General features: G+C 49.9%; 3 protein-coding genes across 4 annotated transcripts; 1 reads left to right on the top strand and 2 right to left on the bottom strand.

Moving 5' to 3' along the window:
- Window positions 1-1117: 1117 nt before the first annotated feature.
- NUP88 (nucleoporin 88) lies at window positions 1118-10690 on the bottom strand. Its single transcript, XM_027734464.2, has 17 exons — window positions 10454-10690; window positions 9589-9758; window positions 8858-8983; window positions 8582-8668; window positions 7932-8108; window positions 6748-6931; window positions 6142-6292; window positions 5387-5485; window positions 5168-5258; window positions 4729-4830; window positions 3867-4025; window positions 3294-3419; window positions 2718-2783; window positions 2538-2618; window positions 2104-2230; window positions 1637-1755; window positions 1118-1319 (listed from the first exon to the last, which is right to left on the bottom strand). The coding sequence occupies exons 1-17, from the start codon at window positions 10688-10690 to the stop codon at window positions 1256-1258; spliced, it is 2166 nt and encodes a 721-aa protein (XP_027590265.1). The 3' UTR covers window positions 1118-1255.
- Window positions 10691-10856: 166 nt separating this feature from the next.
- Window positions 10857-14216, top strand: RPAIN (RPA interacting protein). 2 transcript variants are annotated; one of them, XM_027734474.2, is made up of 7 exons: window positions 10857-10935; window positions 11456-11638; window positions 12155-12218; window positions 12681-12795; window positions 12937-13000; window positions 13104-13238; window positions 13998-14216. In XM_027734474.2, exons 1-7 carry the CDS (start codon window positions 10858-10860, stop codon window positions 14025-14027), a joined length of 669 nt encoding a protein of 222 aa, XP_027590275.1. In that variant the 5' UTR covers window position 10857; the 3' UTR covers window positions 14028-14216. The 2 variants fall into 2 exon arrangements, with proteins under 2 accessions (XP_027590275.1, XP_039245273.1); XM_039389339.1 differs by having other exon boundaries at window positions 13079-13238.
- Window positions 14217-14388: 172 nt separating this feature from the next.
- LOC113994930 (complement C1q binding protein) lies at window positions 14389-19041 on the bottom strand. Its single transcript, XM_027734473.2, has 6 exons — window positions 18771-19041; window positions 17988-18138; window positions 17512-17599; window positions 16829-16924; window positions 15874-15996; window positions 14389-14817 (listed from the first exon to the last, which is right to left on the bottom strand). Exons 1-6 carry the CDS (start codon window positions 19006-19008, stop codon window positions 14668-14670), a joined length of 846 nt encoding a protein of 281 aa, XP_027590274.1. The 5' UTR covers window positions 19009-19041; the 3' UTR covers window positions 14389-14667.
- Between the last annotated feature and the right edge of the window lie 1178 nt (window positions 19042-20219).

Raw genomic sequence — 20219 nt, 5'->3', positions numbered from 1 at the left:
AGCAGTGGTGGGAGATGTGCTCCCTGCAAACAGCTGTCCCCCCGGGGAAGGACAGCACAGCTTCAGCAGCAGCAACTCTGAGCTTCTGCTGACTCTAACTTCATAAACTTAAAGGGGCCTTTAAAAACCAAACAATACAGTGTGTGCCAAATGTGCAGAGCAAATTGTAAATGAAGTGTAGTAAAACTCTTGGTGTTGATACTCACTGGGTGATGGATTATGGTGTTACTGCTCATAGATGTGAGAAAAGAGATGCTCTTCCTTCCAGGTCTGGGTGTTCTGGAGCATAGTTGGGGTCAGGGGAGGGTTCTCCCCACTCCAGCAGTGCTTTGTAACCAGGTCAGCTGCGATCCACGGGGTGAGCGGGTGGTGTGGGCTGTGACAGGGGCGAGATCGAGGTCTGTCTGCATTCCTGTACCTGTATAGTCTTAATCTGTACAAAAGTGTTCTTGCAGCATGTCAGGTAACCCTGTTCCCCCGGGTGTACCAGCCCTCCCTCCCCAGCAGCTTCCCCGGCCCCCCTGCTGTGTCAGCAGTGCAGTAACTCCTGTTCCAACCTGAGCTTGACCTGTCGCCTTTTCTAAGGGGAAGGGGGGAGGGACAACAACTATTTATTGTCCACTAGAGTCTGTCTACAGCAGATACTGAATTGGCCTTTCAATGTCAAGAGGGACTCCAGAGCCATCCTTTGCTCAAGGCAAACGGTGTTTGGAAGTTAATACTGCATTCCAGTGAGCCAAGCCATTGGTGTCCTGTGCAATCGTGGGTGTAGAATTCTGCTGTCTCCAGGATTCCAGTGTAACCATTTGTTAACTGTATTGAAGGTGTGTCCTCTATGGAGAAAGTGTTCCAAATTAAAAAAAGCTGCTGACGTGTGTGTGTGCACTGCTCTGGTCTTTCTCCTCTGCCTCATTGCCACAGGCCTTCCCCTGGGCACCCCTCCTGGAGCACGGGTGGGAGGCTGTCCCAGGATAACCCCAGGGAGCTTTCTGAAGGCAGCAGCAATCCCCCACTCCTGAGGTAGCTGTAGGTGTGACACTGCAACAGACTGAAGATAAAGCACCTGCTGCACCATCCCCTTCCCAGGAGGAAAGCAAAAAACCATGGCGCATAAGGAGTCTTATCAAAAGTATTTTATTTCACAGTTCTTTACAAAATAATAAGCAAAAGGCGTATTGTTCAACATACAAATGGTAAATATACAAGGGGAAATACCAGGTAAAGCTGCTCCAGCCTTTCGGTGCAGGATGACACGTTAGAAGTTCACGTGGCTCCTGATGTCGTTGATCTGCTTCACCATCTCCCTGATGTGTTCTCCCCTTCAAGGAAAAACAATCCAAGTTAAAACGCTGCAGGTCACCTTTGCTCAAAAGTAATCAGGAGGGGAAACACTCCAGGTGGTAGAAGGAGGGAATGGGAACAGTGCTGCAAGTTGTTTTGTAATCCCAGGCTGGACAGAGAGTGCCCAGGATCCAGGGGCAAACAGCACTTTAAGCACATGTATTTAAGTGCTGCTCTCAGAGCAGCCCCAGCCGGTGCCTCAGCCCCTCCTCAGAGCTCCAGTGACACCCCAGGCACCTGAACTGCTCCTGGCAGTGCTGGGGCCCGGATTCCACAGGAGCCAAGTGGAACTTACTCCTCTCTGAGGACAGTTTGGATGCACTTGCTCTGGTAGGCACTGAGGCTGATGCTGGGCTTGCGAGGGCTGCGCCCCTTCTCCATCTGCTTCTGCTGGTATTCCTTTTTCATTTTCACCTGGAAGGTAGAGAAAGGAGGGCCCCAGTCAGTGCTGATCTGTTCTGCCATAGTGAAAGCTTGTTAGTTACAGACTGGTGTGTTGTACTGCAATGAACTGGTTCTTTTTGGGTTAAAATCTGCCTGCTTTTGTGCTCTTCCTTCTGCAAAGAGAAGAAATGCCCCTGCCAAGGCTGAGGAAGGGGGAGCTCTCTGAGGGTTTGTCTGTATTACCAACAAGACACAGTCCCTTTAGTACACTGCTGGTAATTAACACAAGTACAAATGCTCTGTTGGCAGGACTCTGTTCTGTCAGCACTGAGTGAGGAGCTGCCAATAACCCACCAGCCAGGCCCATCCTCCCCTCACCTGTCTGATGGCATTGCTCAGGTGCTGCAGCTGGTCATGAATTGTCTGCAGTTCCTTCTTCATATCTTTTTCAGTGTCGGATAGAACAGGAAGCTGAGAGTGGAAACTCCGAAGGACTTTCTTCATCCTTGATGCACAAAGCAAGAAATGGTGCTGAATTAACTTCCCTGGTAGCCCAGTTATCCTAAACCCCTGCAGCCTGGTGCTGTATCACACTGCCCAAGCGTCTTCCCTTTCAGCTGGTCTCATGTGGCACTTGTGAGCTGGCTGGCTCAGGCTGGGCCTGCAGCTGTACTGACAAATCCCCGCAGGGAATTTCAGAAGCCCAGTCTCGTAACAAACCAGTGCAGCACCTTCTGCCCACTCTGTTCTGCCACAGCAGCAGAGCTGTGTTTCCCAGGGAGGGCTGGGTGCTGAGCCCTGTGTGCACTCACCTGTTCATGATGTCTTCCTGCTTCTCTCTGGCCTCTTCGTACTTGTCTGCCAAGCGCTCGGCCATTTCCCGCAGGCTTTTCCTTCATGCAAGTGAGAAATGTTTATTTCCTTCAGATTTACACACTGAGGTGCATCATTCCTGCTGCTGGACTTGGTAAAAGCAGACAGGTTCTACTCACCTCTCCTCTCGGCAGTAATTCAGATCTTCCAGTTGTTTCTTTTTCTGTCCCCACAGCAGCTTCACTCTTAAAATAAACACATTAAAAAAAAAAAAATCAAACCATCTGTGAAGAGATGAATCAGGATTTACAGCACACAGAAAATGCTGGGAGTAGGAAGAACTACAGACACTGAAAAAGGGGCAGTGGTGAGAACTAACTCTTCCATTTTGTCCTAACTGTACAGCATAAATAACTATGATTTGAAGCAGCAGAGACTCAAGGCAGTTTTCCTCTGTCAGGGTTAGTGCTGAGGGCAGATTTCCTGCCACCCTGCACTGGCAGACTGACAACAGCCAGAGAAGTATTTCATTTTCTTTCCCCTACAAGCCACTACAGAGATCAAGTGTTACAACTCACCCCTGCTTTCCCTGGTAACTCAATGTCCAGTTCTAGTATTCCAGTATTACTCTTGCATTTATCACATTTACTCATCCACAAGGATTAGCCCCTCAGAGGAGGGTGAGTGCTCAGCACTTTGTGCTTCTGTGTCTCAGAGATGTTGCCCAGCACATATTTATGAGGGTCTTGCATTACCTTTGCTGGATTTCCTCTTTTGCCAGGTCCTGTTTCAGGATATATTCCTCTCTGAACACCTGTGTGGCTCTGCTGAGGAGCTGAAGGCATTCCTCAGGGGGAGGGGCAGCATCTTTATCTGCAGACCTAAAGAATAAGAGAGGTTTTTGCAATCTTACTCTTAACATGTTCCTCTGAAAGGTTAAGCCACTTCCAGTGTTTATGGTAAGGCTCTGAGGAATCTGGTTATGGAAGTGAGGGATTACAATTAAATGCCTTTGCTAGAAATAATTTTTCTTGTGTGAGGAAATCCCAGGGTATCCCAGGATACTCCAAACCCAAGGGGCCAAGTGATGAGCAACCTCATCAGCTGAGGGCAGCCCTGCTTGGGGCAGGGGACTGGAGCAAGGTGATCCCCCTCCCAGCTCCATCATCACTGGACTGGGTGCCATTCCTGTATGGACAGAAACAGCAGGAGCTGTACCCCATCCCTGCCATGTCCAAGCCAATGTGCTGTTCCATCAGGAGCTGATGAACACACACTGTTCCCAAGTGTTCTCTCTTTAGGTGGCCCAGGAACACATCTTTGCTCACTTCAGGTGCAGGGGATTGGCAGAGCTGCGCTGCAGGATGCCCTGGATGTGCTTCTCAAAGGAATGCTCCGACTCGGCCACGATGCGGAGCGGGGACACGGCCGGGTCCTTGTCCTCCCTGGTGCAGAGCAGGGGAGGGGACGCAGGATGGACTGTGCTCCTACCACAGAACAGCACAGGGCAGAGCACAGTTAAACCAGAAACACAAACTGTGGCAGAGTTAAACTGGTAAAGTGAGGAACTCATCCACCAGAGAACTACTGTGTAAATCCAGCCCTGGACCAGGCTGGTGGAGCTCCCACCCCCACAGCTCCCTGTTTGGAGCAGGAATCATAAATATGCTTTGACTCAAGGATAAGGAAGTTCCAGAACAAGGGAAGCAAGTGCTGGAACAGCAGTGAGCTGCTTTACAAAGCAGCCTGCCAGGTCACTGCCCACCGGTGTGGAAATAGTGAAATAAAAGAAATGTCTGTAGGAGAGCCTGACATTAATACTGGCTCTGCTGACGGTACCTATCCTGCATTAAAGAAGCTGAAAACAGTGCCCTCCCCTCAAGGTGTACATTTAATTCTCCAAATGCACATTTACCACACCACACACCACTCTGTATCTTTGCCACCACCTCCAAACAAAGCAACTTTGGAAGCACATACTGAAATCCCACTTCCCCCCACCCCGTGCAAACATAACCTTGGTGCCCATTAGGAATCTCTACACACTGTCTGTAAACGAGCTTTTGATTTGCAGATTCCTTATTATAAACACGAAGAGAAAGAATCAAAGAGTAATGAAAAACAGTGATGTCCTGAGGTCCTTTCCATGTGCAGCTGCCATGGACTTCAAACCAATTCAGAACCACTTACAAGAGAGGCCTGGTAATACACTCATAGGTGTTGGTGATGCAGATCATTGTGGGCCCCAGGATGTCAGAAACGATCCAAAATCCTCTGATGGGAGCAGGCTGCCTGAAAGAAAGAAAACACAAGAATTACCCAGTCAGCAAAGTTCTCTGTTCATCACGTTGTGCACATTCACTCTTGGAAAAGCTCCAGGGAAATGGAAGTGAAAATTTCTGCTGGTCTGACAGGTGATTTTCAGACAGTATCACAGGAATTTAAGCTACTTCCCTAACTCCGCATTAAGAATCCTGACACACAAATTGCTTACTTGTACTATTTGAATTCTTCTGAGCTAACTTTATTACTTTAATGGCAAGAATGCAGCAAAAGGTGAAAAAATCATAAATATTTTCCATAGCAACTCCGTGATTTGAAAGCAATTGAGAAAGGGTTTGGTTTTTACCTGCACGGCAAGGGTTTTGTACAAAGAATGTGTTCAACAAAGCACTTCTGTTCTGCTCCCAGCTCTTGTAAACTGTCTTTGTCTTCCTCATCTACACAGAGACATGTCAGAATGCATCAGATCCACTTGTCAGGGTAAGGAATTCAGTACTACCTGCATCCCCCAACCTGTCACGGGCAAAGTGCAGGTGTTCAGCTGTTACTCCCCTCTCTCACTCACCTGAACCAAGGAATTTGTGCAGTTTATTGATCCATGTCAAGCCCACACTGTGGACACCAGCCTCGTGTGTGCAGTGGTATCTAGAGGGACATTTGGGATCTGAAATTTAAACAGCAAAGGTAAAAGAAGGCACTGAACTGGGAAAAACTCATCCTTCACCCCTGCACTGCTGAACATACGTATCAACTTATTGCCCAGTCAGCTGTGACATCCTGCAAGTTGGTACTTGCACCAGCAACTGAGCTGGATGTGTGAGACACATTATTAGAGTTCTGTGTAAAATTAAATTACACTTGAAATACCTGATGAGTTGCCTATCACACCACATCTGTATCAATGCACTGGAGTTTAAAGGGAAGCTCAGCAGAAGCCAGCAGAGCAGTACTGTGACAAGTTCTGCTTGTCCACAAACACTTTGTCCTGCCCCACAATTACACTGGATGATAAGCAGGTATTGGTTCTTCCCTCAGGATCACCCTCCCCACAACACTCATACGCACACAGGTCAACACAGAATGCAACAACTTCTACTTTATAACCCACAGCTGAAAGGATTTAGGACTACATGACTACGGGTAATGTGCTCTTGAGCAAACACTGAAGCCCCTCCCAGGCTTCCTCCTTCCACAGCTTTACTGAGGACATCAGATAAATCCTAACTCTAATCTCCCTCTCTGTTTGACACCAATAAGAATTTGGATCCTAAGTGCTTGGAATAAAGCAAGAAAAAGCCACAAGCTGAATGACAGCCCTACCTCGGTGCAGTTTGATTGGGCAAGTGAAGTCAGACTCCAAAGGATCATCTTCATCTCCTGTCGCCAGCTTCAGTGCAAGTTCCAGCTCGACACATTCAAACACGTACAGGGAAGGAATAAGATCAGATCTTGGGTCCCAGGACTTTTCTGACTGTAAAGAGCATTGAATTCTTTTGTGAGACATCATTTAAATTTGAAAATAAACACTGACATAAACAGCATCAAGAAAGAGTTGCAATGCAAGACTATTAGTTGTCAGGGAAAGTAGTTCAAGTTCTTTTTCACTTAAAAAAAAATTTAACTCAAACCCAGGGTTTCTTCTTAGAAGATCTTCTTTAAATTAGTTCACAGTAAGTTTGATCAAAAACTGATCTACTGTCAGGGGACACAGAACTGAAATTTAAAATAAAAGCAAAAAAGAAATTTAAAATAAAATTTTAAAATAAAAGCATCAGAGAACCACAGGGACTGGCTGGAACAGGAGGAAGACTCACTACCTCCTTCCCAAAGAATGCAGCTTTGGCACTTGGCACACACTTCCAGGCACCCTGCACCAGGAACTTGGACTAAAGACACAAAACTGCCTACAGAAAACAACCAAGGTACCTGCTCATCGTCCTCTTCCCCATCCAGCACCACGCAGTGATACAGCATTCCCGACTCGGTGGCGATCACCAGGATGTTTGGGACACAGGGCAGGCACAGGACAGCACAGGCATCGTAGCCATAGTTATCCTCTGCAGCTGGGTGCATGGGCAGGGGGCCCAGCAGCTTCCCAAGGCTGCCAGCACTGCAACAAACAGGATGTGTTTGCTCACAACACCAGGGGTGGAAGGAGACTTCCCCGTGGCTGTCAAACAACCCTGTGGCTTGGAGTCCTAATTCCCACTAGCAGCAACCCAGACTTCCCTGGATTACAAATCTGACCTGCACCTCCCTGGTGGAGATTCCAGAGAGGAAACTGGAGCTCAGTAATAACATTTTATGCTTGGAAAGCAACCAAAGCTACAGTGCAAAAAATTCATGAAGAAACATTTTCATAGGAGAACAGGAAGTACTCATGGAAAGCTCAAGTTAATTATCACTTAATTGGTTTCTTGCACTTCACAGGCAGCATTTTGTGTCATGGTATTTCCCTCAGCAGCACTTTTGAAGGACTGAGCCCATTTCTTTGCCTGCAGACAGGATCTGCTCAGTGCTGATCCACTGCTCAGGCAGAGGCACACAGTGTTGTTTCTAACCCAAGTATCACACATTTCAATATTCAGCTACAGCAGGTCTAACCTGTGAACCTTCCACCATCTTCTCGATTTTCTGAAGTAATTTCTTCTTGTATCATGTTTATATTCTTGATTAATTTTCTTGACTTTTTATTCCAGGACATGCCTGTGAACCCTCTACGCTCTTCAAATATTTCTTTCCTAAGATATCCTCGGCTCAGTGAGCCTCATCCAAAGCTAAGGACGTCTGTGCTGTGACCTGATGGCCCTAAAATACATTTAACAGCCTTAGCCTCACTGATGTTTTCACAGTGCAGTGTCAGATCTCTGATGGCAAATAACGGACAGTGGATTCTCAGCAGTGAAAACTGTACCCTTAATGTCTGGTTGAGAAAGGATGACACACTGTTTTGGGATTTCGGTGCATTAGCACTGCCACAGAGAGAGAACAGGCTGCAGTACAATAAAACACAACGTAGCACTCATCAGAGAGCCTCAGCCGAGCTGAGAGGTGGCTCGTTGTCCAAACACCCCAGCACGCCGTGACCCTGAGGGTGAGTGTGCCCCTACCTCTGCAGCAGGCTGATGTAGGTGAGGAAGGTCTCTCCATTCTCATAGAGGATGTACAGGGGGTATCCCAACACCTCCTCGCTCCCCCGCTGCCCCAGGACGTGCTTTGGCACCGGCACCTGCGGCCCGAAGTCGAAGGCCACGGCCGTCTCCCCCAGCGAGGCTGTGTAGGCTCTCCTGGGATGGGGCAGAAGGACAGCTACAGCACTCTGGGATGGCACTGTTAGACACCCTCAAGAGTCTCCTTTCCAGCTAGGCCAAGGGGGAAATAAAAAGATGATCTATTTTCTGCACTTCTCGCTCAAAAAGCCCTCCTTAACCCCATCGTAAAGGCAATGTGTGTTTTCCAAACTGCTACTCTGGCGAACGCTTGACTGCACAGTTTGTCACTTTGTCTTAGAAGGAGAGGGGAGAGAGGAGAGGGACAGGAAGAAATTGGAAAGGGGAGAGAAAAAGTTGGAGAGAAGAAAAAGGGGAGAGGGAGGGAGAGGGGAAAGAAAAGTGCAAGCACTGTGCAAGGAAGAAGTCTTAGCACTGAAGAATTCCTATCAGATTTTCAGGTAGATTTATCACTTATTCATTAAAAACACCACTGAGAATAGAGAGCCCATTCTGCAAAGGCATTTCAAAGTCCAAGAAGCCACACCAACCCTTTTTTGATTGAAAGAGTCTCCTCCTCGGTGTCCGAGAGGGTGATGATTTTGATGGGTGTCTGGGGCACCTTCAGACTGTAAAACCTGGAGGGAAGAAACAGCAGCTGTGTTCATTCTTCTGGCAGTGCTGCACATTCCCTGCTGAGGGAATGTCAGCTTCTCTCAGACTGAAGTAATTTTTACTGGTAACCCTGGTAAGAATGGCAGGATGCAAATATATAACGACAAATTAAGGATATGAGAAAAAAACCACAACAAACCCACTTAAAATACCTTATAGTGTTATCTGAAGTCAAGAGCACGATGTGGGGCTCCAAGGTGTCACAGGGGTACCAGGCTGCATGCTTTAAAGTCAGGGATGTTGAGCTGGTGAAGAACCTTTCTGCAATAGGAATGGTGCTGGAATACAGAGCAGAAACGTGCACTGTTATCAGAAACACAAAAGTTACTTTTCAGGGGAAGTGGGGGCAAGAGGAGCTAAAGACACAAAAGGTTTCGAAGTCTTTATCTGTGCTGTTCTGAAAGTTGGAGGGTCAGCTTTAACTTGAAGCTCTTTGTTATTTCCACCCAGACATGTGCTTTTGGCTACCACCACCCAGAGAAGCTGTGGCTGCCCCATCCCTGGAAGTGTCCAAGGCCAGGTTGGATGGAACCTGGAGCAACCTGGGCTAGTGGAAGGTGTCGGGATGGAACTGGATGGCCTTTAAGGTCCCTTCCAACCCAAACCATTCTGTGATTCTATGAAAGGCTAGAGAATACTACAGAGGAGCACTTTGCTCCTCATCAACTGCAACAAGTTTAGAAGGTCATTTATTTGGGTCACTTGACAACCAGTAAGCTCCTGAGCCAAAATAACTTCATTTATGAGTCCCTACAACCCTGACACAACCAGTGTCTTCCACCAGTGTTTTCTGTATCTGTCTGACCCCAAGAAAGGGATGCTGTGGATGAACAGCAGCAGGACAAGGACAAGGGTGTCATTAACCACCTGAGGTCTCACCCACCTACAGTTCACCATGGATTTCCCACCTTCAAACTCGGAATTCTTCCCCCAGCGCTTGGGCAGCTCCAGCACCATGAGCCCCTTGGTGCCGATGAGTGCCACATGGTGCTGGGCCGGGCTCAGCAGCACCTGGTGCACCTCAAAGAGGGGCGGGTTGATGCACAGGAGGGTCTGAAAGCATCAGCGTCACAGTTAACACCGAGCCACCCGAAGCGCCTGCAGAAGCAGGGCACATCTGTATTTCGGGTGGTGAGCTCCACGGCACGGAACGAGGCACAGCCCGGCTCCACGGCCGCGGGGTCGCTGAGGGCAGACACACCGAGGGTGGGCCGGGGGGGTGATGAACCGGCCGGGGGCCCTCAGGGGCCGGTCCCCCACAGCCCTGCAATGGACATGGACCCCCATCCCCTCACTCCCTGACACGGCCTCCCCATCCCCTCACACCCTCTCACCCTCGCCTCCCTCCCCATACCCCCCCGTCCCCTCCCAATCCCCTCATCCCCACTCCACAGCCTTCACACCCCGCCTCTCCCCTCACAGGCCTCCCTCCCCATACCCCCCCGTCCCCTCCCAATCCCCTCATCCCCACTCCACAACCTTCACACCCCGCCTCTCCCCTCACAGACCCCCCTCCACACAGACCACCCCCACAGCCCCCGCTCTCCTCACACCCCCCCCACACTCCATCCCCTCACAACTCTCCCTCCCCACACAGCTCCACACACACAGAGCCACCCCTTCCCTCACAACACCCCCCACACCCTCCTATCCCCTCACACGACCCCCCCTCCCCTCCTTCCCCCATGCCCTCCCACCCCTCTCTCCCTTCACACGCCCCTCCCCACCCCCCCAGCGCCGTTCCGCACCTGGTACCGGCCGAGCGCGGCAGGGTCGGGCCCGCCGAGGCGGCGCAGGCCGATGGCGTGCAGGGCGGCGGCGGGCCCGTCCCAGAGCAGCAGGTCCCCGCCGAGCCCGCACAGGAGGTCGCGGGGCCGCGGCGGGCGGGGGGCGCCGGCGGGCGCGCGCTCGCGGAGGCGGCCGAACACCGCGTGCTGCGGGAGCGCCGCGCGCCACTGCTCGGCCGGGCCGCACTCCGCCGCCATCGCCCCCGCCGCGCCGTGACGTCACCGCCCCGCGCGGCCAATCGCCGCGCCGGCCGCGGCCGCCCCTCGTGACGTCACATCCCTGCGCGGCCAATCGGCGCGGCGGCCGCCTCGCCCCTCGCGGACTACGTTTCCCGGCGTGCCCCGCGCGCGGAGGGCTCGCCGCGATGGAGGCGCCGCTGCAGCGGCACCGAGCGCGGTACAAGAGCCCCGGCGGGCCGCCCTGGAGGGAGACCTACCGCACGGTGAGGGGAGCGGGAACTACCGCGGGGTGAGAGGATCGGAGGGAGCTACCGCACAGTGAGGGGAGCGGGACCTACCGCTGGGTGAGGGGAATGGGACTGAGGACCTACCGACGGGTGAAGGGAGGGAATGGGGGAGATCTACCGCCGGGTGAGGGGAGGGGTTTGGGGACCTGTAGCCGGGTAGGGTTTGGGGACGGGGGGCGACACACCGCGGGGTGAGGGGGACGTAGGACGGGACGGGAGCTGGTTTGAGGGGTACACGGTCTGCCCGCTCCTTTGGCCCCGGTTCGGCCCCCCCCGGGACCCGCCGGGCCGGGTGAGCCGGACCCCATCCCAAATCCCATCCCAGCCCTGTCCCGAACTCCCTTTGTGAGTGCCCAGCTCTGCCGCCCACCCCTGGTGGGAGCTGCCACCCCTCTCCCGTGCAGCCCCCCGGGACCCCGCCGTGTCTCACCCGCACAGACCCCCCGTGTCCCGCCCCCGCTCTGACGATCCCCCCGCTCTCTCCCCTGTCCCCCAGCGCTGCCTGGAGCGGCTGAGGAGCAGCCGGGCCAAGCTGCTGGAGCGGTACCGCCGGGCCGGGGATGGGGCCCGCCCCGGGCCGGCCCCGGGCGCGCTGCTGGTGCAGGAGGTGATGGAGCAGGAGTGGCGGGAGCTGCGGGACAGCCTGCCCGGCCCGCGGGGACAGGAGCCGCTGGAGCAGGTCAGTGAGGGCTCCCGCTGGGTCTGCAGCACCAACGCACGGCCTGTGTGAGAGGCAGGAGTACCAAATACTCTGCGGTTCTGCATTCAGTCTCTCGCTGGAGTTGACAAACTCAGAGCTTCAGGGTTTCCTGGTTCCACAACTAGTGCAGAGTGTTGAGTTGTGAAAGTGCCTCTGGGCCCATAAGTGGGGAATTCCTTATTTCCTTCACAAACAGCCTTCGAATCACAGCAAAAGGGTGGGTTCCTCATCTGTGCTGTGTCACTTCCCTCTCCTGAGAATGGGAACGAAACTTAAGCGACATAAAAAGCAGGTTCTTGGACAGGCTGTGCTCGGATCTGTTCTGGCTGGGTTTGCACAGGTGATTAAAGTATGGATTGCTTTCCACAGCACATGGGTTTGCCAAGACAGGGATACAAACAGACTGAATTTATGCTTCAGTGACAGCTCAGTCAGGTGCTGGAAGTTAAGTGAGAGTGGTTGGAATGGGAGAATCACTGACTGATTCACTTTCAGATGCCAGAGGACCCCGATGAGCTGGCAGTGCTGGAGGAGATCCAGCAAGAATTGATCTTGCAAGGTAAGGGCTCTACAAGTTTCCTGGTTCCTATTTGATGTGTAATATTCGGGAGACTTCCTAGTAATGCAGAATAGCTGAGGCTGCACTCCTTGGTTCTTGCAGACCTCGTGACACAGGGGAAGAGTCTCCTTGGAAATTCTTGGTAACTTCTCTGTTGAGGCTTTGAGGTATTGAGACCCTTTTAAGGGTTTAAATGACATTTTAGGGTCTGTGAGAGAGGCCAGAGAAGCAGGACTGAGGTGTCTGGGAGCTGTATAAATCAATTCAGAGAGAGACCCACGTGAGACCAGCCAAGCCATAGGAAAAACTGGATTAGCAGGAATTATTTCAGCAAGTGTAGAAAGCTGATCCAAAGGGATAAAAGTTCCTAGAAACTCTTATCTCCCCCAGGCTCTGTGTGCCCAGCAGCTCTGCCTGTGCTGCCAGGACAGTCCCTGAGGGTGTTTTGCTGTGCTGTTGCAGAGCAGTTGGTGATCGAGGAGTACGAGCGGAGCCTGAGGTTTGATGAGGAGTGTCTCAATGCCATGCTGGAGGGCCTGGATGCCACTGACAGGATCATCTGCCCCGTGTGCAGGAAGTAAGAAAGCCCTTGGCATTGGAAGGAGATCTTCCACTCCCCTAAGAGAGTGGAGAGAAGAGAGGCTGCTGTTCATTTTAACAAGATAAAAACACTAGAGCAATGATCTCCTAAATCTAACAGGGTTTTTGCTCTTTCCAGGAATAACCTGACTGTGAAGACTCACATGGTGTGTTGCCAGTGTGGATTGTACATCAGCACACGGGTAGGCTGAGCTGTGACATGTTACATGTGACACCTCTGCTGCTGCTTTAAGAGGCAGTTTGTGACAGAGCAACTTCAGATGACTTTTAACCCATTATTCTCAGGATATGACAGAAGGGAAGCTTCGGTCACTCCTGGAAAGCACTGTGACAGAGCACAGTCAGAGGTGCTTCCACAGCCCAGAGTTCACAGTGACCAGTGGCATGGAGGAGGAAACCAGTCTTCTCATGAGCTGTCCGGTGAGTCCCAGTGTCAGGTTCCTGGAAAGGATCTCTGCTTGGATCCACTTCTCAATTACAGGGGCAGAAACCACAAGTCCATTGATCCCAGGGGTTTATGGGGTTGTTTTTTCACAAAATTCCTCAGAAATGGCTTTACCTTTGACCCCCAGTAATGGTAAAAAAGCAGAGAAAGAAGAGCCAAAGTACACACCTTAACTGCTGGATTAGGGAGTCTTTCAAGGTCCTGTCAAACTTAGTGCCTTTCCTTTGTCACACCTTAGCCAACAACCTGCAAGTCTTGTGTGGAGCATCTGTTCAGATAAGTGGTTCATGAAGAAACAAATTTTAAGAATTACTGCAGTTTAAGCCTCCTCAAAAGGTTCATCCAGGGCCTTTAGAGAACACACACCAGCCCTTCTGGCTCAAGCCAGAGCTGGCACGTGCTTTGCTGTGTATGGAAAACCAGTGTGAGGACAGTGAAAGGAACAGAGCATTTAAATAGAATCATGGGATTGTTTAAGTTGGAAAAAGACCCCTTAGCTCGAGTCCAGCCGTTCCCCCAGCACTGCCAGGCCACCACTAACCCATGTCCCAGGTGCCACATCCCTGTCTGTTAACTCCCTCCAGGGGTCAGCCCTGGGCAGCCTCTGCCAGTGCTTGACAGCCCTGTTGTGAATTTTTTTCCTAATCAATAGTTTTGAATAGTTTTTCCTGCTCAGATACTTTTGAAGTTTACACATTAACATAACTTCTCTGTTCAACTTACCTTTTGTAAAGGTCTGTGACTCCTGGACAATTCTCCTCTAAGTTGATTCAGCTGCTGCTTTACTTCTGGAGGGACTTCAATACTAAAATCCACACAGAGCTGCTAAGGATTGTTGTGTATATACTCGTACCTGCTGTGTCAGAGAGACACTTTTAAAGGCAGTAGTATTGCCTTGACCTGCACTTTTAATGGCACATTTACTTTGAAATAAATATATTTAGTTTATTTTGGCCTTTGCGTTGTCCTTAACTCTGCACCAGTGATCTCACAGCTCATCTTGGACTTCAGCTGTTTAAACTTAAATAAACTTGAGGCAACAACTGAAAGCACCAGTTCAGAGTGGAAGTTTGCAGCTGACAAACACTGGCATCACTTTCATGGCAGGAAGAAGAGAAACCACCCTTTTCAGTGATATGTTGAACAGTTTTTATTCTTCACATTCATTCTTAATTGTACAAAACCCACCACGCAGGGCAAGGCAATTCCAGACTGTGACGTCAGCGAACTTGATCTGGGCTGCAACATAAATACAAATCCCCAAATACAAGTGAGAATCCTCATTCTCCCATTCTCCAAATTCCAACTTACTCTCTGTATCCACTGTGAAGATACATTTGGGCATTGCTGGATGAAGCAGCACTGTGGAATACCCACACTTGAAGATAAGTTTCCTAGCCTACCCTACTGGCATTTGACAAAGCTTTTGAGGTCTTCAAGGAATTTAATGTACTCCTGGTGCTCCAGTGCAGTGCTGAGCTCTATTAACTCGTCAGCAAATGTGTTGTCCACTCCTCTGTCAGCCAGGAAATCCATCAAGTGATCATAGAGAGCCTGGAAGCAAGGAACAGGAAACTTCCTTAACAGTGGACCTGGCTAGGGGTTGCTTTTAAAATGTCCCCTGGCAGCTGGAACTTCTTCCTCCCAGGAAGATCAGGGGCAGCTCCCACAGGAGAGTATTCCCTTCTTGCCGGGCCTGGCCTTGAGTGGAACATTTGGAGGGAAGGTGCCATGGAACAGGTCATATAAACCCAAACACAACATTACAAACAAGCTGATCCACAGACTTTGGGAGCCATCAGGTGAGTCTGTCAAGGATTACAGAGGCCAAGCTCTGTCTGTCCCTCCACACACAGCCACGGCCTTGGGGGTGAACTGCTTAACACTGTGGAAAGGTGGTATCTCATGTAAATGTTTGTTTGAAATACCTAAGCCCTTTACAGTCATGAACTTTGTTTCTTTCTGTTTCATACACGCTTTTGATTCATTTTCTGCCAGAGAGGGGAAAAGAAAAAGCAGTGTGGGATGTTCTAGAGCACACTGACCAGTTTTAACACGAGCGCTTCCCAGAGGGATACACTCCAGGAATAAGGTTTTAACTGTATGACAGACAGCCACAAACTAACAATTTAAGCTTCTGGCATCGAGAACATAAGCAGATGCCAGATTCTTGGGGATATTAATTTTTAGTGTTACAACTGTAACAACACACCTGGAAAACCAGGACACAATGTACCTTATCAGATACCCCACCACAGATGCCTTTATCTACACATGGTATCTGATAAGCTACATTGTTAAACAAATATAAGTTAAACACAAGGATCAGAAGATGCTGAGCCAGTGTGAAGCATCTCCAGTGTGAAATCAGCCTAGAAAGCCTGGAGCAGAAGGAAATCCAGTGTCTGTGTCTGGAATGTCACCAGCACTGCATGGGTGGTAAATGGGACCAGGTAAAATGGGACCAGGTAACAACCCCCAGTCTGCAGCAGCACCACCCCACGGGATGCTGGGCAGAACAGGGAAATCCTTCTCTCAGACATCCACTTTCATTCCCAGTTCGGGAGCCAAGGGACGGAGTTCCCTCTGGAGCCTGTCAGCAGCACCTACCCAGTCCAGGGAATCCGTGTTGAGGGTGTAGTTGGTGTCCTTCCAGTCGGACTCTCCAGTGGGCTGAAAACTGACCTCCCGAATGGTGAAAATATCGCTTTCCTCCTCTCCTTCATGGCCAATCTGGAACGGGAAAACAGATGTGAGACACACAACTAGCTCCAATGACTGGGCATGCTCAGCCAACCTCATCCCGAGGCTGGGAATACCGCAGGAAAACCCCCAGGGCCAGACAAGCTGTGCCTCTCCCCTCTCCACACGTGCCTGTGAGGACAAGCACAGACATGCAGGAGAACACAGGGAATCCCTTGAGCTCCTGCTGCCAGAAGCAACCTGGTGTAAATCAACAGCCTGAATTTTACAAACAAATAAAAACCTCTGTGGTTCTAAATCTGTCTTCCCACATCTGTCTCACCTTTGTCAGCCAGGACTGGCTGCAGAAATACCCATTAACATTTACAAAGCAAACCACAAAGTTCAGTGTGAACAAAAGCTCTCCCGTTTTATTTTCTTCCCACCTTTCTTTTTAATCCCTTCTTCTCCTTGTGACATCTCACAACACTGATTGGCAAGTTACTGGCACAGTGTATTAAATCTCTTGGCTTGGCCATTCCTGCTCACCCCTCCCAAGTTGCCATGATTTCAGCCCTGCCTTCCTACTCTAATGTAGTTCAATAAACAGCCCAACAAGCAGCTGATCAGAAACACCAGGGCAGGATGTGAGGAATGCCATGGAACATCTCCTCTCCAAACAGTGGTCTTGCAAACATAAAGCCTTTTTTTTTTGTGATTAAAAAAAACCACAGAGATAAGAGGAGAGTGCATTATTGTGCAGATTCAGAAAAGCAAGAGACTACAAAGACCAGTTAGACCCCAACAGGGGCACAGCTACACCACAGTCAGGCAGGAAATGTGAGCAAGTCCCAGCCCAGAGGTGACACACAGTGATACCAACCTCATCCTCAGGGTAATGGCAGTCCAGAACAAGGGTCTGCTTTGTGTCATCCTTTATTACTTCCACAACAAAGTTTGGAGTCGATGTAAGTTCAGGCTAAAAAAAGAGAACAGTTGCATCAGCACTGGAATCTGAAGAGGAGCTGATGCAATCACAGCACAACCACACAGCCCATCCAGCAGAGATTATTCCCTGACACCTTCCACTAGCCCAGGTTGCTCCAAGCACCATCCAAGCTGGCCTGGAACACTTCCAGGGATGGGGCATCCACAGCTTCTCTGGGCAACCTGTGCCAGGGCCTCACCACCCTCCCAGGGAAGAATTTCTTCACAATATCCCGCCTAACCCTGCCCTTTGTCAGTTAAAAGCCTTTATCCTGTCGCTCCATGCCCATGTCCAAAGTCCTCCTCCAGCTCCCCTGTAGCCCCTTTAGGCACTGGAAGGTGCTAGAAGGTCTCAGAGCATCTTAAATCTCTCCTTATAGAGCCTTCTCACCCTGCTCTGACTTTCTGCAGCAGAGAGGAAGGTCACAGCCAAGTGACAGGCGGGCCTGAAAAACCTGCATTTTGTGGCTTAATGCTCCCAAATATCAAGTGAGGGGGGCAAAAAGCCTCAACACTTGGGGGAAAGGTTCCAGCTCTCCTCTGTCCCCTTCACTAAAGTACACATCAAGGTTAAGTTACCTCCTGCTCATCAGGTTTCTGCCCTTCTTGTGTGTCGTCTTCAGCCGAGGGTGGAATGCTGTTATTGATGTTGAACGTAACCGTTATCCTTCAGAAAGAAACAGAAACACTTCGTTTGAACAAAAAACCCCGCCCATCAGAGTGGGCACTTGAAGCTTTTGCTCAGAATTCACACAGTGTGAACAAATGCAGGTAAGGACACACCTGGGAGAGAAGCTGCTCCCACCAAGTGCTCTCACAAACCCTTTCCAAGTTTCACTGAACTGTTATTTTTAACGTGGGAAGACCCTGTGAAACTTTGTAACACAAAATACAGTAACAAACTGGTGGGGAAAAAAAGTGCCTTTGGCCCAAAGCGGTAAAATGAAGGGCCTCTGCACCATCCACTTCGGGGCACGAGCACATGGAGAACCCTGGTCACTGTGATCCACCTGCCCCCAGGCACAGGGAATGGGCCATTCCCAAATCCCACTCACTTTTCCCCGGCGATCTTCCGCACCAGCCTGGCCTCCGTGCCATGGACCTCCAGCTCCCAACCCCCGGAGACCTTGGGCAGGGACTTGTGCTTCTGGATCTTCTTCTCCTCCTTGATCTCATCCGTCAGGAACTGGGCGAAGGCTTTGTCTCCTGGCGGGGAAAGAAAAGGGCGTTAGGGAAAAGGGGGGATTTGGGAAAGGAGGAGCTGGGAAAGGAGGGTTAGGGGAAGGGAGGGTAAGGGGGGTTAGGGCAAGGGGGGTTAAAAAGGGGAGGGGGGTTAAGGAAAAAGGGGGAGCTAGGGAAAGGGGAGGTTAATAAAAGGGTGGGGTTAAGGAAAGGGGGTTGAGGAAAAGGTGTGGGTTAAGGAAAGAGGGGAGTTAGGGAAAGGGGGAGGTTAGGGAAAAGGGGGGCTTAGCGAAAGGGGGGGGTGGGAAAAAGAAAGTTAGGGAAAAGGGGTGGTAGAAAAGGGTGGTTAGAGAAAGGGGACGCTAGGGAAGGAGAGGGTAGAGAATGGGGGGAAGGCAAAGGCGGGAGTAAGGAAAGAAGGGGTCACGGTAAAGAGGGGTCAGGGGAAAGGGGGGGGTTAGGGAAAACGAGAGTTAGGGAAAGAAGGAATGGGGTTAGGGAAAGGGGCGGTAGGGAAAGAGGAAGGGGTAGGCAAAGCCCCCCCTGACCCCACGTGCTGCCCGGGATGTTGCGGGGGGGGGGGCGCGCACGTGTCCGCCCCGCGCCCTCCCAAGGGCAGCAGCTCCGTCCCCTCCCTCCCAGCCCGCCCCGCTCACCCTCGGTGTGCAGCCCCCCGCAGCCGCAGGACACGCGGCCGGCCGAGCCCCGCCGCGGGCGCAGCAGCGCCGTGCGCCCCGCGCCGCCGCCCAGCTGCCACAGCGAGCGCGCCGGGCCGGGCGCGGCCGAGGGCGCGGGCGGGAGGGCGCGGGGCGGCGCGGCCCAGAGCCGGCGGAGGGGCGCGGGCAGCGGCGGGCGCAGCGCGGACACGGCGCGCAGGGAGCGGGCGAGGAGCATCGTGCGGGACTCGGCGCTGAGAGGACGCCCCGCCCCGGAACCGCCCCGGCCTTCCGGCCCCGGCGGGCCCCGCGCGGCTCCCGCGCCGCGGGTTCGAGTCCCGGCCCCGGCAGGAAGGAGCGCGTCACCAGGGCAGGGCGTTCCTGGGAGAGCTTTCCAATGGAAGGGGCTGGGACAGCACGGAGAGAGCGAGCGGCCGTCACTCCGGTGACAACGCAGAGGGAGCTTCAGGGATGCAGGAAACATGCATAGGCTTCATCCTAGACATGATCCTACTCTCTATTTTTTATATTTATGTATATATATGTGTGTATGTATATTTTTATATATATATATATACACACACATATATATATGTATCTCTCTCTCTCTATATATATACATGTATATATATACATGTAAATATATATATACATATATATATACATGTAAATATATATATACATATATATACATTTATATATGTATCTCTATATATGTGTGTATATATGTGTATACATTTATATATATTTATACATATTTTATGTTCCTATATATAGGAATATATTTACATATGTGTGTGCATATATGTGTATATTTTTACACATATTTTATATATATCTATATATTTCTGTATATTTTTATATATGTGCATATATTTATACGTATTTTATATATTTTATATATATCTATATATGTACGTATATTTATATTTTATATATTTATATGTACATATTTTTACACATATTTTATATATTTCTATACATTTTGTATATTTTTATATATGTGCATATATTTATACATATTTTATATATATCTATATATGTATGTATATTTATATTTTATATATTTCTATGTACATGTATTTATACATATTTTATATATTTCTATATATTTCTGTATATATATTTATACATATTTTATAAATTTATATATATTTATGTGTATATATTTTTATGTACATGTGCATATATGTCTTTATATGTATACATATATACATATATTTTACATATTTTTAGGAATATATTTATAGAAATATACGAATATTCTTATATATATATATACACATACACACATGAATAATCATATATATGTATATATAGAGATGTATTTATATGAACTCTCAGTGTTCAGGCCAGACCATGCCAGCCTCCTCAGAAAAAGGAAAAATAAATGTTTGGGGGTGGTTTTTTTTGTTCCTTTAGCAATGAATATTTTAGAGGGAAGGTTGA

Source organism: Pipra filicauda, unplaced genomic scaffold (assembly GCF_003945595.2).
Source record: "Pipra filicauda isolate LSUMZ 115617 unplaced genomic scaffold, ASM394559v2 scaffold71_size5581439_pilon, whole genome shotgun sequence".
NCBI lineage: Eukaryota > Metazoa > Chordata > Aves > Passeriformes > Pipridae > Pipra > Pipra filicauda.
The sequence above is the reverse complement of the archived record's forward strand: the minus strand, read 5'-3'. Positions and strand labels throughout refer to the sequence as shown.